Source organism: Grampus griseus (genome assembly GCF_964374135.1).
Source record: "Grampus griseus genome assembly, chromosome: 21".
Classification (NCBI taxonomy): domain Eukaryota; kingdom Metazoa; phylum Chordata; class Mammalia; order Artiodactyla; family Delphinidae; genus Grampus; species Grampus griseus.
Genome location: NC_139015.1, coordinates 14,086,433 through 14,106,256, shown reverse-complemented (window position 1 = coordinate 14,106,256; position 19,824 = coordinate 14,086,433). Strand labels below are relative to the sequence as shown.

At 40.9% G+C, this 19,824-nt stretch overlaps 1 protein-coding gene and 1 long non-coding RNA gene across 4 annotated transcripts in view; one reads left to right on the top strand and one right to left on the bottom strand.

The window, feature by feature from the left end:
* The first annotated feature begins 115 nt into the window (after positions 1 to 115).
* On the top strand, positions 116 to 4,961 carry LOC309839043. Of its 2 annotated transcripts, none has more exons than XR_014298447.1 (3): positions 116 to 276; positions 2,085 to 2,181; positions 4,826 to 4,961. It is a non-coding gene; the product is annotated as an uncharacterized lncRNA (long non-coding RNA). The 2 variants fall into 2 exon arrangements; XR_014298448.1 differs by lacking the exon at positions 116 to 276 and adding an exon at positions 770 to 847.
* Positions 4,225 to 19,824, bottom strand: part of FAM149A (family with sequence similarity 149 member A) — a 30,335-nt gene continuing 14,735 nt past the window's right edge. Inside the window, exons 5-13 of one of the 2 annotated variants that reach the window (XM_082680387.1) lie at positions 19,312 to 19,437; positions 18,470 to 18,640; positions 17,696 to 17,886; positions 16,472 to 16,626; positions 12,957 to 13,060; positions 12,277 to 12,486; positions 9,420 to 9,540; positions 7,904 to 7,982; positions 4,225 to 5,612 (exon numbers count right to left, since the gene is read on the bottom strand). In XM_082680387.1, the coding sequence (XP_082536513.1) occupies positions 5,539 to 5,612; positions 7,904 to 7,982; positions 9,420 to 9,540; positions 12,277 to 12,486; positions 12,957 to 13,060; positions 16,472 to 16,626; positions 17,696 to 17,886; positions 18,470 to 18,640; positions 19,312 to 19,437 (1,231 nt within the window). In that variant the 3' untranslated portion in view covers positions 4,225 to 5,538. The remainder of the gene's footprint in view (positions 5,613 to 7,903; positions 7,983 to 9,419; positions 9,541 to 12,276; positions 12,487 to 12,956; positions 13,061 to 16,471; positions 16,627 to 17,695; positions 17,887 to 18,469; positions 18,641 to 19,311; positions 19,438 to 19,824) is intronic. The other variant, XM_082680388.1, reaches the window with a different exon arrangement.

Here is a 19,824-nt window from a genome sequence, read left to right as displayed (position 1 = left end):
CCCCGGGCGGAGTTTCCTGGCCTCTGGAAAGTCGGGCGGCGCTCCGGGAGCAGAAGGGGGCGTCGCCGGCCCCGCTCACTTCCCCGTCCGGCCGGAGGTGGGCACAGGCCTGGCCGCCCTGAAGCGGGGGCAGCCCTGCTTCTCGCGACAAGGTTGGAGTCTCCGAGGCTCCTAGATCAGGCACCGCGGGGGCCCAAGCCGACGTAACCGGCCTCTTTTGTTTGCTTCGAGCAGAAAACGAAAGTCCGGGAAACGAGCATTGTGGGCTGCGCTGATGTAAATGGTGGCACGTTAGTGGGTGGAGCGGGGAGGATGCTGAAGGTGAAATGGAAGGCAGCTTAGTGATGGAGAGGCGCTCCGGGGCCAGAGGGGGCTGAGCTTTGGCTTATAGGACCCCCTCTGCTGGGAACGGGACAACTCAGGCTAGAGTGCGCAGGATATTTTAAAATGGAAACAAAGACGTATCTGGTTTGAAACTCAGCCTCTGGAGCTCGTTTTTTCCCGGCTGGGTACCTAAGCTCATTTCCTTGCACATCTGCCAGTGGTCCACTCCGCTGGGACTGGCTGCCTACCCGCCCGGAGGTGGGTTGCATCCTGGCATCCGCATCGGGGTCATTCGGGCAGCTACCTACTCTGATCCAGAGTAGCCTTAGGGACACGACCTTAGGGGCACCAGTTATCAGTCTGCATCGGATGGCTGATTGCGACACAGGGGAGTTGAGTAAGGTTGTTGTGATCCAAATATTTTTCAAAATATTTTCGGGAACAAGAAAAGGTAGCACTCCAAGAGAACAAGGCAAGGGCGGGTGGGAGAGGATGGAGGTCGCGTTCTCTGAAAGCGGTGGAGGTAAGTGATGCTGGGAGGGGAGGTTTCGATAAGGAGACAGTAGTTATGGAGTGCTCTCAAAAGGGAAAGGAGACAAACCTCTGAGCCTGCGGAGGGAAAAGGTAAGGACAGTGAGGAGGATGCTCCACTTCTGCCCAGGGGCTGGTTTCCCTAACTACCAAATTCTCTCTTTTCTCCAGGTACCCAATCCTGACTCTGGTTCCCTTGTGTACACTTGATCCTTCTTCACAAAGGCGCTGGGATGGAGGGTCCCTCTCCTAGCAGCACGTCCCTAAGCTATAGGAAAAGTGCCAAGGAAGCTGGAATATTGAGAATACCCTGTATTTTTATTTTGCTTAATTGGATTAGCTTTACTTGCAGCCACCTGCAGAGCCTCTTTGATGTAGAGAAAAACATACTAAGACTTTTCTCCAACTGAATTTCTTCAAGTCATCTATATATACCGACACAGAAAGACGTTCATGAAATATTAAGTGGAAAAAAATAATAAACAAGTTGCAGAACAAAGTATATAATGTAATGCCCTCTTTGGGAGAATTTTTTTTCTCTGCAGCTAGATTAATACCTGGAAAGAAAAATAATGATCAACTCGACTGCGTGGGAATGGAGAACTTACACTTTTTATGTTATTCACTTCCATATTGTTGAATTACTTTAACACTTCAAAAAAATATATCTGTGTAATATCTTTCAGTATATCTTCTGGGCTCTCATTTCCTTCTCTCTAAAGGACTGAGGCTGAGCCACAAGGCCAATTAAAGCTATAAAAGTACAAGATTTGTCTATATCTGACTCTCTGCTAATCCCTGTGGACAAAACAAGGAGTATAACCTACAACTGCAGACCTCAGGAAGTCGAGAAAGAGGGAGGGATGGGGTGGGGGGAGTGAATGCTCCAGGCAGCACGAGAGAAGTGCCCCAGGTCAGGGAAGGGTATGAGGGGTTCAGGAGACGGTGTAGGGGCCCCTGCTTGGAGCACAAGGTAGCTCAGAGTGCCTAGAGCGAGATGATGTTGATGGGTGGCATGGAGCGAGCTGAAATAAACCTTGACTGCCAGGCGTACACCGTTTAGTTTTATTTTGAAGGCAATTTGTGGGTGAGGAACAGGACACTGAAGGTTTTTTTTAAGGGTCAACAAAAGAAAAGCCTTGTCCCTTTGTTCCCTTTCATCTTTCCTGTGGTTTTCTTGTTACCAGATGGGACCCTTCTCATACTGCCTTGGAATATTTACATTTCAGAGGAAACCAGTCAGATGGCCAGGCCTGCAAGAAATGCATCCTTCTCTCCTGGTAGCAGCGTACACAGTGCTGCATCATAGAAGGTCCACCGTAAAAGGTAAGGATGCTCTGTGTAGGAAACAGTGCTGTGCCAGGGTGAAGACAATCTGTCTGCCTCTGTAACCACATTCATTGTCAGCTTCATGGAACTAATCCAACTGAGTAGGAAGGTGTGAACTTACTTTCTCTCCTGAAGATTCATTCTACAGTAAAGGACGAATCCCTTCCCACTTGGAAGGTCTTTGCTACTCTCCCCAGCTTCAAATAAGTGCTTCTGAAAGTTAAAGTCGTGGGCCACAATGTGTTATAAACTACAGAAGGCCTTTGTACATGTTAACACTGATTTCCTTAAATTTTATCTCACTTGGAATAATTCCCAGTATGAAAAAGGTACCTAATTTAGATTAAAAAAATAAATTCTCACTGGATATAGAACTATGTTATCTATATACTCACACACATCAAATGATCAGTGTAAATTCCTACTGTCTTCAATTCCTCCTCTTATTCTCTCCTGAAGCCTCTTCAGACTTTTGTGTTGTCCATTCTTCTAGCACATATCTTGTCAAGATCACCAATATCTCCCATGTAGCTAAATCTTTAAGTCATTTCTCAGACCTTATCTAAATTGACTTATCAACAGCATTCAACATGTTTGAGTCCTTATCACTTCCTTGAACCCCGCCGCCCCCATTTGACTTTGACTCCATATTATCTTGATTTTTTTCTCCCTCACCAGTTATTCTGTCTGCTTTACTAGTTTCTCTTCACATCCCGTACCTCCAGATGTTAAGATGCCCGGGGCTCAGAACTCTTTTTTCCCTGCTTCTAAGTTCTCACTTTCTTGGTTATCTCATCCATTTCAGTACTTAAATACCATATATATATATACACACACACACACACAGCCCAGTCTCTACCTCCTCTCTAAACCCCAGGGACAGATATCCAAACACCTCAACATCTCCACTTCAGGCATCTCAAACAAACATGTCTCAACATGCCTCCAAATCTGCTCCTCTTGAACTTTTTCTGATTTCGGGAAAGGCCAACACCATCTTTCCAAGTGTTAAGCCAGAGCTTTCGAGGCAATCTGGATTTTTTATTACCCTGCTCATCCAGTCCAATGGCAAATCCTATTGGCTCAAATTTGAGAACACACCCAAGGTCCCTGACTCCTCCCCAGCTGCACCACTACCATCTGATCTGAAACATCATCTCATCACTTGGTCCTCAAAACTTTCCAGTGGCTCCCCATTTCGGATAATTTACAACTTCCAAGGCCAGAAAGCATCTTAAACCCTCAGCTCCTATTACTTTGCTGATCTCATTCTTTATTATTTACCCCCTTGCTAATCCCATCCCACGTCCCACTGGCCTCTCTGCTGCTCTTCAAACCTCCAGGTATGCTCCTGTTTTGGGCTGTGTGTTTTTTCCTCTGTCTAGAATTCTTTTTTCCATTTCTACATGGCTTCTTTTCTCATTTGCTTTGAGTCTTTGCTCAAAGACTACCTCTGCAATAAAGCCTCCCCTGACTGTCCTATCTAAAGTTGCAACTCTTTCCGCTGTCACATGGCCTTATTTTATATTTCTTCATAGCACTGATTGTTAGCTCACCTTACGTTTCTATTGATTTGTTTATAGTCTGTGCGCTCCACTGGAGTATAAGTTCTATTAGGGCAAAACTTTGTCTTGTTCAGCCCAATGCTTAGAACAGAATCTTATACAAAGGAGGTGCTTGATAAATATCAAGTATGATTGCCGCACAGGAATGCCATTTTCTGAAACGAAGATTAAATTGGTGTACTCAAAAATGAGGTAAAACCCTCACAAACATGTATGGATATGTATTTTGAATTCACAGGGAAAAGTTTGCTATGGAGTTGGAAATAAATGAATGAGTAACCTGTGTATTAGACACTGCAGAATAGAGAAATATTTACACAAATTATATTGAAAATTGGGAATCTAAAGATTTTATAAATGTAATGAATTTTTGAAAACTCAACACTTTTTATTAAAAATTAAAGAATTAAACATCCTAACCATGATCTGTAGTCATAAGAAAACAATGACAATAAAAATATAATATGCAAATGATTTATATTATAAAAATGTATCTCTTAATTGGTATAGAAATCCCATTCTAGTTCAGAATAACAACTCTATGGATACTTCCTTTAGTATTAAATTCATACAATCTAGTAGTTTTCTATGGTATTTTACATGTTTTTATATTATTTTTAAATTTCTTCATTTCTTCTTGGTTTTGGATAAACTGACATTTTAATTAATATAGTCACTAACCTTAGTTTAAAAATTGATCTCAGGAGTAATTTGATTTGCCGTTTTCAAACTTTGTTAGGGAAATTCTAAGATGAGACTCATTTATCAAAGTAGATTATTATGAAAACACTGCCCTACACCATCCTTGATTTAAGCATTATTTAATAAACTCTAGATTATTATCTGTATTATCTTCAATACAGGTGTTAAAATATATGCATGAGCAGGCTGTTGTTTTTTTTTAAGTGAGTGGTAAAGCCAAGACTTTATGTTATCTCCAAACTAGTACTTTATTTTCCAATAGAAAATGTTTATAAGGTATGAGTCTAGACCACTGTACTTCTATTTTTTATTTTTTTATTTTTTATTTTTTGTGGTACGCGGGCCTCTCACTGTTGTGGCCTCTCCCGTTGCAGAGCACAGGCTCCAGACGCGCAGGCTCAGCGGCCATGGCTCACGGGCCCCCAGACCGGGGCACGAACCCGCGTCCCCTGCATCGGCAGGCGGACTCCCGACCACTGCACCAGCCACCAGGGAAGCCCCTAAAGTGCTTTTTTAAAAAGGTATAAGAAAGTCAGCACAATGACTAGAACAATCTGAACATTAGTCAACCTGTCATATTGTACCAAAGGTGACTTTGCTGTTTTCTAAAGGAGGGAGTAATATCTATTAGTGACTAGGACTTTGATGGAATTAATAATAGAATGAGACAAAAAATCTCAAAAGACATAAAGTTACATACTCCTAGATAAAATGGCATATTCCTAGATAATATACTTTCATATACGAAGTAGTGTGTGAATACACGCACTAAGCATGTGTGTGTCTGTGTATAATTAATAAAAGGATGAATTATAAACACATATTAGATTCTTCTGAGCAAAGCCTAAAGAACCTTTACTGGAATGCTTCCGATAATGAAGAAGGTTGGTGGGTTTGACTTGTATTCTCTTTACAGCAAAAAGTGTTCAAAATTAAGTTGTTTATTTGTTTGCATTTCTCTCAGGCAGTCGAACATCTCAGACTGTCAGACAGATATATAACAATACTTCTTCTAGTTTTCAAGTGATAAATGGTGTACCAAGGCTTTGAATGCTTCAGCAGGTGTTGCAGTCCTGGTGAAGTCACATCAACACGCCACTTGGAATCTCTTTCTGAAAGTCAAAGTTGTCCTCTGAAAAGATTTAGGTGGAAATTGTGAACCTGAAACACCAAGCAAAATTCTCATTAAAATGTTACAAATCCCAGGTCCCAAAAGGATCGTGTTATATGTTCCATGCAGATGATATTTTTTAAAACGAAAAAAAAAAAAACTCAATGTCACTTGTACACAAATCAGGAAATAGTCATCTGGAAAAACTGCCACGCTGGGTGCTGAGAAGAAAGAGGGGTGCTTCCCCTCCACTGGGCCTTGGTCCTGGCCGTGAGTTCCCCCAGAGAACTCTGTCAGCTACCTTAAGAAGTCCTTCCCACTCTTGGTCCCTCAGCTTCTCCTTTCCTTTTTTTTTTTCTGCTACAGGAATAATGCTGATAAGTTAATAGCCCCTGCGCTTTTGGACCTGGAAGCAAAGGTAAGCAAGAGACCACAAGCCTGTCAGAGAAGAAGAAAATAAATCTTTAGAAATATAGGAACATCTCTCTTATGTACCCTCAATCACTTCTATAGACATAAAAAAGGCCTCCAACCAGCAATAATGACAGTTGTCACAAAGTTATTCATAAGAGAATACAGTGACTTAGTATTTGGTGAAAAATTAAGAGTGCAGATTTTAAACAAATTCAGAGCCCAGTTTCCTCTCCTAACCTCTAGTACTGTACGCCCAACAAACTATTTGGCATCTCCACTTAGCACGCTGCAGTCAACATCTCCGAAACTCCTTAGCCACTGTCTATTGCCATCCGCAGAATCATATTTATCAACCGTCACTGTTCTCTCTCTCACATACCATGGCTGCCTTTTAGAGAAAGAACTATTGTCATTGAAAATGACAGAGAATACTCCTGGGGAATGCACAAGGCAAAAAGCAACAAAAAGACACAGCAGCTTAGAGCTATGAGCATAGGAGAAAAATCTCAAAAGAATAGAGAAATTTTGACATCACTATGCTATAGAACTATAGAAGGGCTGACATAAACAGTGATAAACCTGAGTTGTCCCAGTGCTTGAATTATACTAGATTTATTTTAAAGTTATATTATTATTTCCCTTAAAACAGCAAATTATCCTCTACATTTGAGATTATCTATAATACAAATGATTCATATTTTTTGAGCAAACAGTGTATGCTTGGCATCTAGCTAGGTCCTTTCCATACATTTTTCCAATAATTGTTTTCTCCATCTAGTCTGTTATAAAAGAACTGAGGCCCGGAGCAGTTGAGGCTCTCCTAAAGTGCTCAGCTAGTAGGTGCTCGAGTCAGGATGGAAACGAGGCATTTGATTTCAGAGTGGCACACCTCATGACGATGCTACGTTGCCTCCTTGAACAAAAATGTTGGTAACGGTTTTGAAAATTAAAACATCATAGGCCTGAATTCAGTCTAGAAACTTGATTCTTTAAATGGCATACTACCTGAGAATAAGTATTTATCTGTAAAACTCTACATCATAAAATAACTAGAAGATTTGTATTAATTTTGTGAAGCATTTTTATAATGAGATCTTCAAAGAGAATCTGAAAATAGAGTTTCATTCAGAAGAAAAACATGGAAACTCTACAGCAGAGAGAGACACTGATTTCTCGTAAGACTCAAGACAGCATTTTCTTTTTTATGAGGGTGAGGCTCTAAATTATTAGGAAACTTTGGGCATTTTCTCCTTTAAGACTGTGCAAATTAATAAAAGGAAACCGCAGCCAAAGTTGGGGTTGGAAAGCCAGTAGTGGGAGCTCTCATGCCCTGCCCACCACTCACCTTTACCCCACCAGGAAGACATCAGTAACTGACTGACCCCAACAGGAAGAGACTACCTTGCTCTCCCAAACAGGAAGCGCAGCTACATTCCTGCCCCAGCAGGAGGAAGGAAGACTTCCTTCTTGCCCAGCAACAAGCCCAGCCAATGGAAAACCCGGCAGGTCAGCCAAAAACAAGCTATCATCACTTGAGCTTTTACCTTCCTCCAATGAACTTTCCTTTTTTCCTTGCTGATGATCTCCTTTCCCTGTCCTGCCTTCCTTTTATAAAAGCCGTCCATGCCCTGCAGCTCCTCAGAATATCTGTTTGCCACATGAGATGCTGCCCAATTGATTCATGAATTGCTTACCAAAACCACTTCGATCTTCAGGTTTACTCAGTTACTTTTTGTTTTTTTAACCAACAGCAGAGAAGTGCTTGTCTTTGCAGTTTTGCCCTTTATGGAGATTCCTGAGATATAGCCATAGATGACAAACTCTTGGTCAAAATTGTCCTCTCAAGGTCGATAATCTCCAATTTCTCTTTCCAAAACTTGAAACTTCACGTATTACATCATTTTATTTGTATATGGAGAACACCGACCTGTGAAAAAACCTTGACCTGTCCATGTGTGACCAGCAAATTCCCTCAGTGTCAATGAACCTTTTCGGGGTGTATCTGACTGTTAGAAGAAAAATAAAATGAGGGATGAGTTTTATCGTTTCAAATATTTTTAAAAACGAAAGTTATGGTTAACAGAGAACCGACCCAAAATGTATGGGATGTGCTGGGCTTGAAAACTGTTCCGTGGCCAGAGATCTTTCTTGAAGGGGTGATCTTTCTACACGGACAGGTACTGTGCTCAACACATGTTTTTGTGGATGCCTTCCTCTGAGCTAAATGAAGGATGATATGCTCTTGTTTAAAATAAATGCAATCCTTAAAAAGACAAAAGAAAATCTATATATGCTTCAATCAGTCGCTCGTTTATCATTCATTCACTCGCTTATTTGAAAACTTTTATTTAGATATTGCTAAGTATAAGGTCCACTAAACACACCTATCAATTTAATTATGTAATTGTAGTTTTTAACCCGGTAAAGTGGTAGGGCCTTAATAAGTAAATATGGATTAAAAACCTTAACGGCATAAAATTCTTAATATTAAACTATGATAGAAATGTTCTTCTGCATTTGTGAAGCATCTGACTTTTTTTAAATGTGGTATTTGACTGCTTTTAGGATTCCACTCTAAGCCACAATATTCTAAAGTTAAATATTAAAGCTTTGCAACTCTTGCCTTCTGAGAATGAGTTTTACTGTTATATTCAGGGAGGCAGAAGGAATGCGAGAGAAAGCCCTGCCTCAGCTGTTTTTTCTCTCCCTAGGCTTTATGTTCTCACACTTGGGGGTCTTCTGTGTTTTATAAAATAGACCCAAGTTACTTGTATTGGAGTGAAGTGAGCAGTCATTATAAATCTGGGGGAAACCTGGTTAGGCATTCTATCAGCAGCATACCTTCCCCAGACTTTCTGTGGTCGCTTGGCTGAGTTGAGCCTGGGTGAAGAAGACATTATGCCTACATTCCATTGAACATGGCAAAGATTAACTGTAAAAATGAGAGCTGGGAAAAATGGCAGGGTATGTTACTGTGTTCTTAATCTATGCCAGGCATTATTTAACATCTATAAATTCATTTAATCCTTATAACAATTCTTTGAGGTAGGAATCATTATTGCCCTTTTATAAGTGAGAAAATTAAGGCTCAGGGAGACTAATTGGAAGCAAATCATATGAAGAGTTTGTGTGGCAGGATTCAAACACAGATCTGCCTGTCCCCTGACGTAATCTTCATGCTATTTTCTTCGCTACACCATCCTGACCGTCAGATATGGCCTTGACACCTGGACTTTCTGATTTAGTTCGGGCCGTGTTTTTATTTCACAAAATATTGAATTAATCCTCCCACCTCCTATAAATTCTCACAAGCCAGTTACTTTCAAGAAACAGATCATGGAGACATTTTATGCTACCGTGTTCATGTGGAAGTGTCCAAATTATGTTTGTTTGTTTTGCAACAATGTAAATGGTGCACTTAAATATTAAGAAATCTGTCTTACAGAAACAGGACGCCATCCGGGAACTGCCATATTCTGCTCCCCAGTCTCTGAGCCTATTGGTGGCAACCTGCTCCTTGAGGTCTGAACTGGTGGGGAGGCCGTGTGGTCCACGCCAGTTTGCCTGTAAACACAACAACATGACCTGAGCACCCAGGTACAGAGACAAACAGACCTTACCGCGAAGCTATTAATCACAACCTGCCTCCCAAAGGAAACGCCAAGTAGGATGAGCTGAGTTTCTACAAGATGGGCAGGGGACTGAGTCCCAGCCCCAGTCACCTCTGTGTTTAGTAAGGACTGTGAGCCTGTATTTACTGAGTGCTCAGCTGTGCTAGCCCCTGCGCAGAACACGGAAGTTTTTGAATATCTAGTTCCTCTCCTTAAGAAGATTACAAAGTACTGAAAACAAATCAAGTCATTAGATTACAATGCAATGCAGTTGATATAATATAGTGCTACGGTGTCTGGTTCTGAATACAAGCACTGTAGAAATTTAGGGAATAGAGCAATCAATGAAGGATAAAATTAATTCTCAATGTGCAGGGCCTAGATGAGGAAAACCACAAAACTTTATGTAAGGTCATAAAAGGCAAAATATGTTCTCTGATGGGAAAACTAAGTGTCAATTATTCCTACATTTTTAATAGATTTAATGCTATGAGGTCCAATGTGATACTTTTTTTTTAAATTTGACAACCAGATTGTAAAATTTGTCAACATGGGTAAGTTCAACAAAGGAAGAGTAATGATGATAAAAGACCTTCCCTACCACATATTAACACTGAAAAATTAAATTGTCTAATTTGTGCACAATAGAGATGGATATTCTAGAAACAGATTCTAATTCATTTATTTATTAATAATAAATTCATGAAAATTAAAATATGACAATTTTTGATTCATCAAGTTTTAAAATATACATACTAACTAAAGTTTACAGGCTGCAAGGAAATAGTCTTGTGGATTGCTAGTGGGTCTATAAATTGGTAGAACCATTCTTAGAAGAACTTTGGAAAAATATTTCAAGAGCCTTAAAAATATCCATAACCTTTGACCTGGTAGCTTTACTTCTAGGACTTACCACCAGGAAACAGTTTAAAGACATCCTTACTAAGATTTATGTAAGATAACGTTCACTGTACAATATAATAGTGAAAATATAGAAGAAATGAAAATTTTCAGTAATAGGGCAACACAGTAAATTATTATATACCCACATAATTATATTTTAGTCATTAAAATCATGCTTTCAAAAATGTCTGATAGGGCTTCCCTGGTGGTGCAGTGGTTGAGAATCTGCCTGCCAATGCAGGGGACACGGGTTCGTGCCCCGGTCCAGGAATATCCCACATGCTGTGGAGTGGCTAGGCCCGTGAGCCATGGCCACTGGGCCTGCGCATCTGGAGCGTGTGCTCTGCAACGGGAGAGGCCACAACAGTGACAGGTCCATGTACCGCAAAAAAAAAAAAAAAGTACAAAACTCTACACTATATTAAACTTTCACAGGTGGGGGAGGAATTAGAAAAGATACGCTAAAAGGGCTTTTTAGCATGGCAATAATTTTAAAAATGTTGAAAGACATGGATCTACAAATAGGGAGAGGCCAGGACAAAACAGGAAGGGAATGTACAGTTGGAGGTGTCTGAATTTATTTCAGTAAAAAATAGAAAAGGTTTTTGATGAAAGCCTGACAGTGGAGGCTGGGTGGGCTGGGAGGAAGAGGAAAGAGCCAGTAATGTGCTATTGACACGGCAGAGGATGACGAAGAGGGTCCCAGGTGCCCAAAGTGACATGGAGGAGGGAGTGAGATCTTGAAAGAATTAACAGAGCAGACTCAATAAAGCTGGAAAGAGCACTTCCGACTAGTGAAAGAAACGCTGACTTATCATAAAGCTGTAAAGGGTGCTGTGGAGTGCATCTCGAAGGAGTCTAGTCACTCGTTAAGCACTGGCAGCTGCTTACACATCCCCCCCGCAGGGGGACCTAGATGCGGTCCCTGTAATAACTCCCTCCCGTGCTGCAGGAAGCCTGGTGGCCCGGTGGTCCAGGGGCTGGTCTCCAAAGCCAGGCAGCACTGTGGGGGAGTGATCTTTGGCCAGTTATTCGACTCCTTTCAGCCTCTGTTTCCTCATCTTAGATTTGGGATAATGTGAGTACCAACTCAAAGGTTTGTGGTAGGTCACAAATAAGATAAATGTGATTCATTTAGCTAGTGCTGGGAACATGAAAGCAGTCAACAAACACTGGCTGTTGTTAACACAAGTATTGCCTCACACTTGAGTGAGTGAGAAAACTGGAAAGCTCCTTCGTAATTCTACAATAAAGGAAGAGACAAATTCCTTTCTAATAAGGCAATGATTTGATGTTGATTCCTAAGGTCAAAAGATTTTCTGAAATTCCCTACACAGAATGAAACTCGCCCTTCAAGATAAATAAAAACTAATGGGTATATGTCCCTTTTATTTTAACCGCATCTTATGTACATCAGTTTTTACACCTCACAATGAAAGTATTAATTGTGTATATATAAAAGCATTAGCTAATGATTAGTTTTACAGATTCAGCCATTGAAACCCATCTAAGACCCTCTCCATCAGGAGTTTCATTGCACTTAGCTGCCTGTGCTGTAGGTACACGACCTGACTTTATATTCTAGTATCTAGCTAATAGCTAGTATCTAGTAGTAAGTATACTACTGGAACAAATTCATGTTAAATATCCAAATAATGAGCTACTTAGAAAACTGTCCACGTAAGATTTGACGGGATGCTTTGTCCAGAATAAACCATAAACCCTAATTGACAAGCATCTCTGTCCTCCGTGACCTTTGTTTTACCACCAGAGAAACAAGACTTACAGTTTCGTTCCCCTAAGAACTTCATCACTGTACACGCTGGGGATTTTTATTCTCTGTGATTCTGAGGTAAGAGAAGGCAGCCTCCTGTATGCCGGTGTTTTCTTTGCAGAAGTCTGTAGTCCGCGAGCCTCCAAGATCCTTGCCAGACGGTGCTGGGCCGAGGCAAGAGCACCGGCCCCTGAACCCAGTGATCTGTCCTCTTGCTCACTCCTGGGGGAGGGAAGTCAAGTTCATTACTCACATGTAAGCTCTATGCATTTGCTCATTACTAGGCTTTGTCTAGAACACAGCCTGGCACGTAGAATTTAGTCCTATTTGTTGAATGAATGGACAGACCAGCATTTCCAGTTCAATTTTAATTTCAGTGAAGGATCATCGACAGGGGGAAGAGATCTCATTGTTTTAAGTCTCTCACTGTTTGTAATCAAACCGTATAGCCCACAAGATTAAGAATTCACAGCTACAGTCCCCTTTTCTTATCGGCCCCAACCTAACAGGAATTGTTTTGTGGTTGTCATTAGAACAGGCTGTTTTCATTCTTATGCATTGGCTGTTATGTGCTCAGACACACCTGGAGCATGGGATTAAATGCAATTCTTATCATCTCGTCCTCAGTGGTCTTTAGTGGTCGAGTGTGTCCAGCGCAGGGAAGAGGCTGGGTGATTATTTTTTATACGTACTGTGTTCTATCTGCAAAATAAGTAGGTCTCTGCTGAAGTGGTTTTGCTTGAATTGTCATCACACCATTCAAGTCACTATAAAAATTATTGGAGAAGCGATGAATCTGAGGAAAGTGAAAAGAATAAAAATTAAACAGCACCCAGAGCCGTTGCAATTACGGATGCCTGTCAGGAGCCCACAGGAAACAAAGGGCAGCCTCAAACTGGCTAACTTGAGGTGCATTTAATAAAGGGACCATACTTTCTAAAGACGTGTGAAGAGAAATGAATAAGGAATGAGCAATTCCCCAAGGCTTGTTAACAGTAGGGACACATTACCACACCTAGGCTCGGAGCAGCAAGAAGTGAGGGAGAGGCTTCTGGAATCTGGACCGGGTAGCTGATGGAGAAATGCCACCAACCCACTGTGACCTGGTAGAAGGGCCAGGAGGAAACAAGCCAGGCCTCGTTCTCCTCCGTGCTCTGGCTCCCAAAAGCTGCAGGGCAGGGAGCCCTCTGTTCATTTGCTGTGTGTTCACCTTCACCAGAGTGAAGAGGGTGGACAGAGAGTCTGGAGAAGCAAAGAAAAGGTGTCCCAGCTCCCACTGGTCAGCTTGTCTGGCACCTCTCCTCCGACCCAACCCTTCACAGCTCACCCCAGTGAGCTTCCCGGACCAGCTCCAGAGCCTGGGAAAACCTGAGACCAGAGTCTGACAGGCTTGCATTTGAATCCCAGTTCTTAATGCCCCCTGCTTGGTCATCTTGGAAAGATTTTTAACCTCCTAATCTTTACTCTGGGGGATAATGATTCCTACTTCATAGAGTTATTAGGAGAATTCAATTCGATAACCTTGGTGAAAGCATGAAGTCAGGGCTAAGTAATTATTAATTTCCTATTCCATCCCGTAATATGACCAACTAGGATTTAAAATAATATATAGCTTCAGGCAAACACGATTTCTGAAACTAGAATTATAGTTCGAGAAAAATGTGGCACCCCAATCACATTTTCCTCATGTTGAATATATATAAAAGTAAATGTTAGAGGAATAAAGTAAGACCTATTGTGATTATCACTAAAATGCTTTGACTATTTCAAAATAAACTCTACTAGTACTTTACTTTTACTTTAAACTTTGTTGCCCATTCACTTTCTTTTAACTTTTATCCAAATGCAAACAACAAAATAGCCGTAAAAAGCATTTTAAAAAACTATAAAAAACTGTAAACACAACAAAATATCTGTTAAAATAAATCCTTAGGTTTTAAAATCTCCGTATTTTTCAAGTGTATTTATATTGCCTGATAGTTAAATGTTCTCTTCTAGGTTCTCATCAACTGTTCCTTTATGTGATTCATACTTCAATATGAAAAGTGAGCAATACTGTTGAGCCTGTCAGAGCAGTTTAAAGAGACCAAAAAGTTCATTAAACTGGTAGCAATTCCAAAAGTTTCTTTTGAACAGCACGAACAAAGACTAATTGTAAGCCCTTAAACTAGAGGGTAAAACAACCCTATGAGATATTTCTGTTTCAATCCACTGCTCCGTGAACCTTGGGCCCTATTGCTCCTATGCTGGGTGCATACTTTTGTCTCTGCCTTGTCATCCTCCCTTTTCTTTTTCAGCTTAATAAATCTTGCCTGTCATTTAGGATTTAGTTCATGTATTACTCTACTTTGTGAGGGTATGCTACTTTCCCTCTGAGCCCCACAGCACTAATGAGCTAAAAGACATCTAATTATAATACAATAAAATATGATATGATCTATAATTAGCATCTGATTATAATAATCAAAGCTAACAGTCTGCTCTGTGCCACACACTGTACTAAATGTCTTATCTCCTTTAATTCTCATGGCCTCCTATTTCATAGATCCCGTAGATAATGGAACAGGCTTTGAAAGAAAGGGGCAGATTCAAGATCACAGAGTCAATAGCTTGTGACATTGGACTCCAAAGTTGTAGTCTATATCCAAAGCTCAAACTCTCATCCACTCTAAACATATCGTGTGTGGGGGGGGGGGGGGGGGGGTATTGTTTGGTATGGCTTGACTCCCTCCAACTAACTTGTACGGACCAGGAATCCTGTCTTATCTTTTTTCTGCTTCCCCACAGCAGACGGGCTGTGCAAACATAAAGTCCAAACTCCTTAGCACTCCTGAAGGGCTCCCATAAGCAAGCTCATCCTTTCCAGCCTCACCTTCCACGAGATCATTTTTTTTCTTTTTAATTATTTTATTTATTGATTTTATGTTTGCCTGCGTTGGGTATTCGTTGCTGCGCATGGGCTTTCTCTAGTTGCAGCGGGGGGGCTACTCTTTGTTGTGGTGCATGGCCTTCCCATTGTGGTGGCTTCTCTTGTTGCAGAGCACAGGCTCTAGGAGCACGGGCTTCAGTAGTTGTGGCTCACAGGCTCAGTAGTTGTGGCTCGCGAGCTCTAGAGCACAGGCTCAGTAGTTGTGGCGCATGGGCTTAGTTGCTCCATGGTGTGTGGGATCTTCCCGGACCAGGGCTCGAACCTGTGTCCCCTGCATTGGCAGGCGGATTCTTAACCACTGTGCCACCAAGGAAGCCCCTCCACTAGATCTTTGAATAGGGACACAATTCAAGAAAAATTTATTGAGTTCCCAGTATATACCTGTGTTAGGAGCTCTCACATATTTATATGGTTTTATCCTCACAACAATCCGTTTCACAACATATTATTACCCTCGTTCTATAGATAAAGAAACTGAAGTTTAGAAAAGTTAAACATGTCCAAGATAATTCCCCTCATAGGTCTCTTGATTCCAAACGCCCTGGTCTTGCCACAGTGACTCTGCTTGTCCCAGTATCTCATCCTCTAAGCCTCAGTCCAATCACTGTTCCCCTCCCTCACTCCTCCATGTGGGTCTGAATTGACCCACTCAGAATTCCTATCCAGGAAAGCCTACCCATTTCTTCATGTTTCTGTTCAAATTTCACCTCCAACCAAAAAAGATAAAGCCTCACTCCAGGCAGAATAAGTCATTTTCTCCCTGCTTCTCCTACAACTCTTTTGCACAATGCTCACAGAAGACTTTGCATCTGACCTGTATCATACTCTTCACTTTTACTAGGTCAGGGAATATGCTGTGTTCATCTCTACATCTCCTTAAAACACCTAATACAGTTCACTTAATACAAACTCAATGTTGAATGAACCCAACCTATACTCATTGATTGAGTCTTTTATCACTTTGGTGGGAGGACAGGAGAACATCTGTAACCTTCAAATTGGCTAGAACTATTGGGGGAAAGCATTTTTTTTCTTCAAAAATATGGAAACAGCTCTACAGTTCAAAGCAGGTGGAAAGTCTCAAATCTGAGTGTCCCTACTCTATCAAAGAATCTGGTGATTCTATTCAACCCCATGAAATAATTATTTTTAAATTTTAGTCTTATTGGCCAACAGACCCAAATATCTTGATAACAGAATTTAATAGAATGGCACTCTTGACAAACTGAGGCCAGAGATATAAAGATTGAAGGAAAGAGAGAGTGGAAAAGCATCTACCTGAGGTGGGTTAAGATGAGAAGCCAGGGATACACTTCGAGTTTCAGAACTTCTGGACGGGGGAACACTGGACACATCAACATTAATACAGGAAACGACCATAGGTGGAGATTTAGTCTCAGCTACTTTCGATTTTTCTTTCTGTTTTTTTCCTTCTGTGCCAAAGAAAAATCAATATTATTAAGAAAAATACTATCAAATACATGTACTTAAAATCCCCTGTTCAAAGAGAATATCTGTTCTTGAGATACCATGAGTCTGCTGTGGCTGCTGAACCTTCCTATAGAGAGGACAGACCCCACAGAGCAATGGGCTGACACTTTCCAAGAGCATCTAATGAAATGACTGTCATTGCAGTGGGACATAGAAAAATCGGGATTATACACTGGGGCAAGGAGGATTCCTGGTACTTTATAATATCCCAATTAATCCCCTTGATTGGGAAAAGTAACATTTAATTAAGTAAATTTAATTAAGTAAAATTTAATTATTAATATTTAATGATTATTTCCCTATTATACAAATTGGTTAATACTAGTCACTACTGTCCACCACTGAAATTTCCATAATTTGTTTCTGCTCAGTTTCAAGTAGTTTAGAGAACATTTTATACAGGTAAATGAAGTGATTAATAAATTAGCTTTGTTTACATTTTATTTTATAAATAATGTCATCTATAGTTAAAAAACAATATCCCATTATTAGACATTAGTTAGGTAATTTTTTTTTTTTTTTTTTTTTTGCGGTACGCGGGCCTCTCACTGTTGTGGCCTCTCCCGTTGCGGAGCACAGGCTCCAGACGCGCAGGCTTAGCGGCCATGGCGCACGGGCCCAGCCGCTCCGCGGCATGTGGGATCTTCCCGGACCGGGGCACGAACCCGTGTCCCCTGCATCAGCAGGCGGACTCTCAACCACTGCGTCACCAGGGAAGCCCCAGTTAGGTAATTTTTTTAAGCCAGAATTTAAAAAGTGACTTGTAGCTTCTTTCTTGTGTATTTCTGTGTTTTTTTCAGGAATGCCTCTACCTCATTTTTGTAGCTCAAAAAACGAGAATGTCCTTTATGAAGTGATTAAAGCTCACTTGTGAATAAAGGCAGAAAACCCAACTTCCCTTCTCACCCCAGTCAGGTCCTAGATTTGGCCAAACTCGTGGGGCAGAAAGCTGAGGAACAGGAATTATTTTTTCTTTTCATTAGGTCAACTTATTAAGTACAAATTAAGTACCTGTGAGTGTAACTTCCCAGTTTTTTCTAGTCAGCTTTTCCAGTATTTCCACCACAGCTGTCCAGATGTGATCAAACACTTCTGCAGCCACCGCATCTCTGACACAGTCATGTGGGGAAACAGGAGGAAGTCCGTGCTTATGCCACGTCCTGTGGTGCTGAGCTGGGTTTTGTTCAAGACAGTCCTCGTCACTAAGGACAAAACCCATTTTCATCACTAAAGTATCAAAGGTTGAAGTTCAAATAATGCCACCTATCTATCTATCCAACATGCACGCATATATATACATCGTACATATATAAATAAACCCAACATTCTTTTTTAAACAGCACTTTGCTATTTTTTAATGTATCAGCTTTCAATCAGGAGGCAAATGTTTATTATGCAATACTGATAGCTTTTGTCTAAGAACCAAATAGGCATTTAGTGCAAAGACTGGACTTTCCCCTTTGCCCCCATGGGTGGCCAGGTATAGGGCACCTGGAGCCCCAGGGGACAAAGGCCGCTAGTTGCCTTTCCACTTTCTACAACATGCTGAACACGATTCTTGTTTTCTGTCTGAGCCACGTTGTCAGTAAGAAAGGGAAACGCTGCTCTAGCATATCTACATCCTGCCAGGAATCTAAAAGCTTTGGGGAGCACGTTACTCTCAAAAGGATGGAAAATCTTTTGGATAAGTGAAAAATGCACAAAACACTAAATGAGCATATAATCAAAATACATGCCCAATAAATATTATTGTACTAAGTCAATATCAAATAAAATTCTATTTACTCTTCTTTTCTGTCAAAAGCGAAATACTCTTCAATCTTCCCATCCACATCATAAACCTCTTCTTCCAGGGATGAACATGCCGTGAGGTCCGCAATCCCTGTGCCAACAGGACCTGGCAGAGTGAGGGCTGAGAGTGCCGCCGGGACTATTTGAGAGCCAGAGATGCACAGCCTATGGGGAAAATCAGATTCTCCGTGAGGGTTTGCAGAACGTCAACAATACAATGTCTACGTGATCGTGGTGGGTCTTTAAATTATCCATAAAGCCACAGAGTCCCAAATTTTAAAAATCACTAAATATTACATTTGACAAAAGTCATACACTTAAAAGCAACATTTTGGCTCAGACATCATTCAAATTTTTAAGGGCTTCTTAAAAGTCTAAATTATTCTACAAGCTTGTATCCTCTTTGCTGTAATGAAGGGATATCATGGCACAGTCCCGAATATGTGTGAATGGCATAGAGGGATTTACCAAAATCTGTTAGTGAGCAAAAGAAAACGAATAGAGCTTTATTTATTCTGTTACTGCCCTGTGGCTTAGGATCCATCACAATAAAGCAGTTTTTGATTTTGCATCTAGGCTGCCTTTCAGAGTCTTTGAAACAGTTTAAAAGTTAACTCCCTTGATATTTGTATTACACACACACATACCATCACCATCATCAACTGCAAATCAGAAGCATCTTGGGTAAAAAAAAAAAACGCTCTGTACCTGCCCTTCATTGAAATCAACAATCTTCCAAATTGTTGGAGCCAAGGCTCATGGCTCAGATAGACATGAAAAAGTATAACTAAAATGCAATTTAAAATACTTTTCAAAAGTAACTTCTAGCAACATACTCTCTGACGTTGCTGCTGGGTTCACAGTCGTCAGAGAAGGGTCTGTGGATGGCAGAAGCAGGTTTACTGCCCTGAAAATGCTGGACCCCTTCATCAGTGGGCAGGACAAGCTGTCTTCCTAATACTCTGCAAGTGAAAAAAAAGGAAACTAATATTTTTGATTGGAAAGGGAAAGATGTTTTGCAATTTTAAAAGTTGGGTAATGGACTTCCCTATAGTATTTTGAAGGAGCGTGTATGAAGTGATAAGGTAGATATTAGTACATGAGCAGTGTAACGGGATCACAGGAAAACCACAGGCTTTGAGGGAAGAGGACAGACAGTTCTTGCCATTGATGAAGGGACCTGAGGCAAAGTTTTCAGGCTCCCTGAGCCACTGATTTCATCAGTTCGATTTTGTATGCAAAGTAGAATAATAGTGCCCTTGTAGGACTAACGAGTAGCTGATAGATAATGTAACCAGATTCAGACAACTAGGGTAATGCTGGGCACACAGAAGCTCTCTACAAATGTT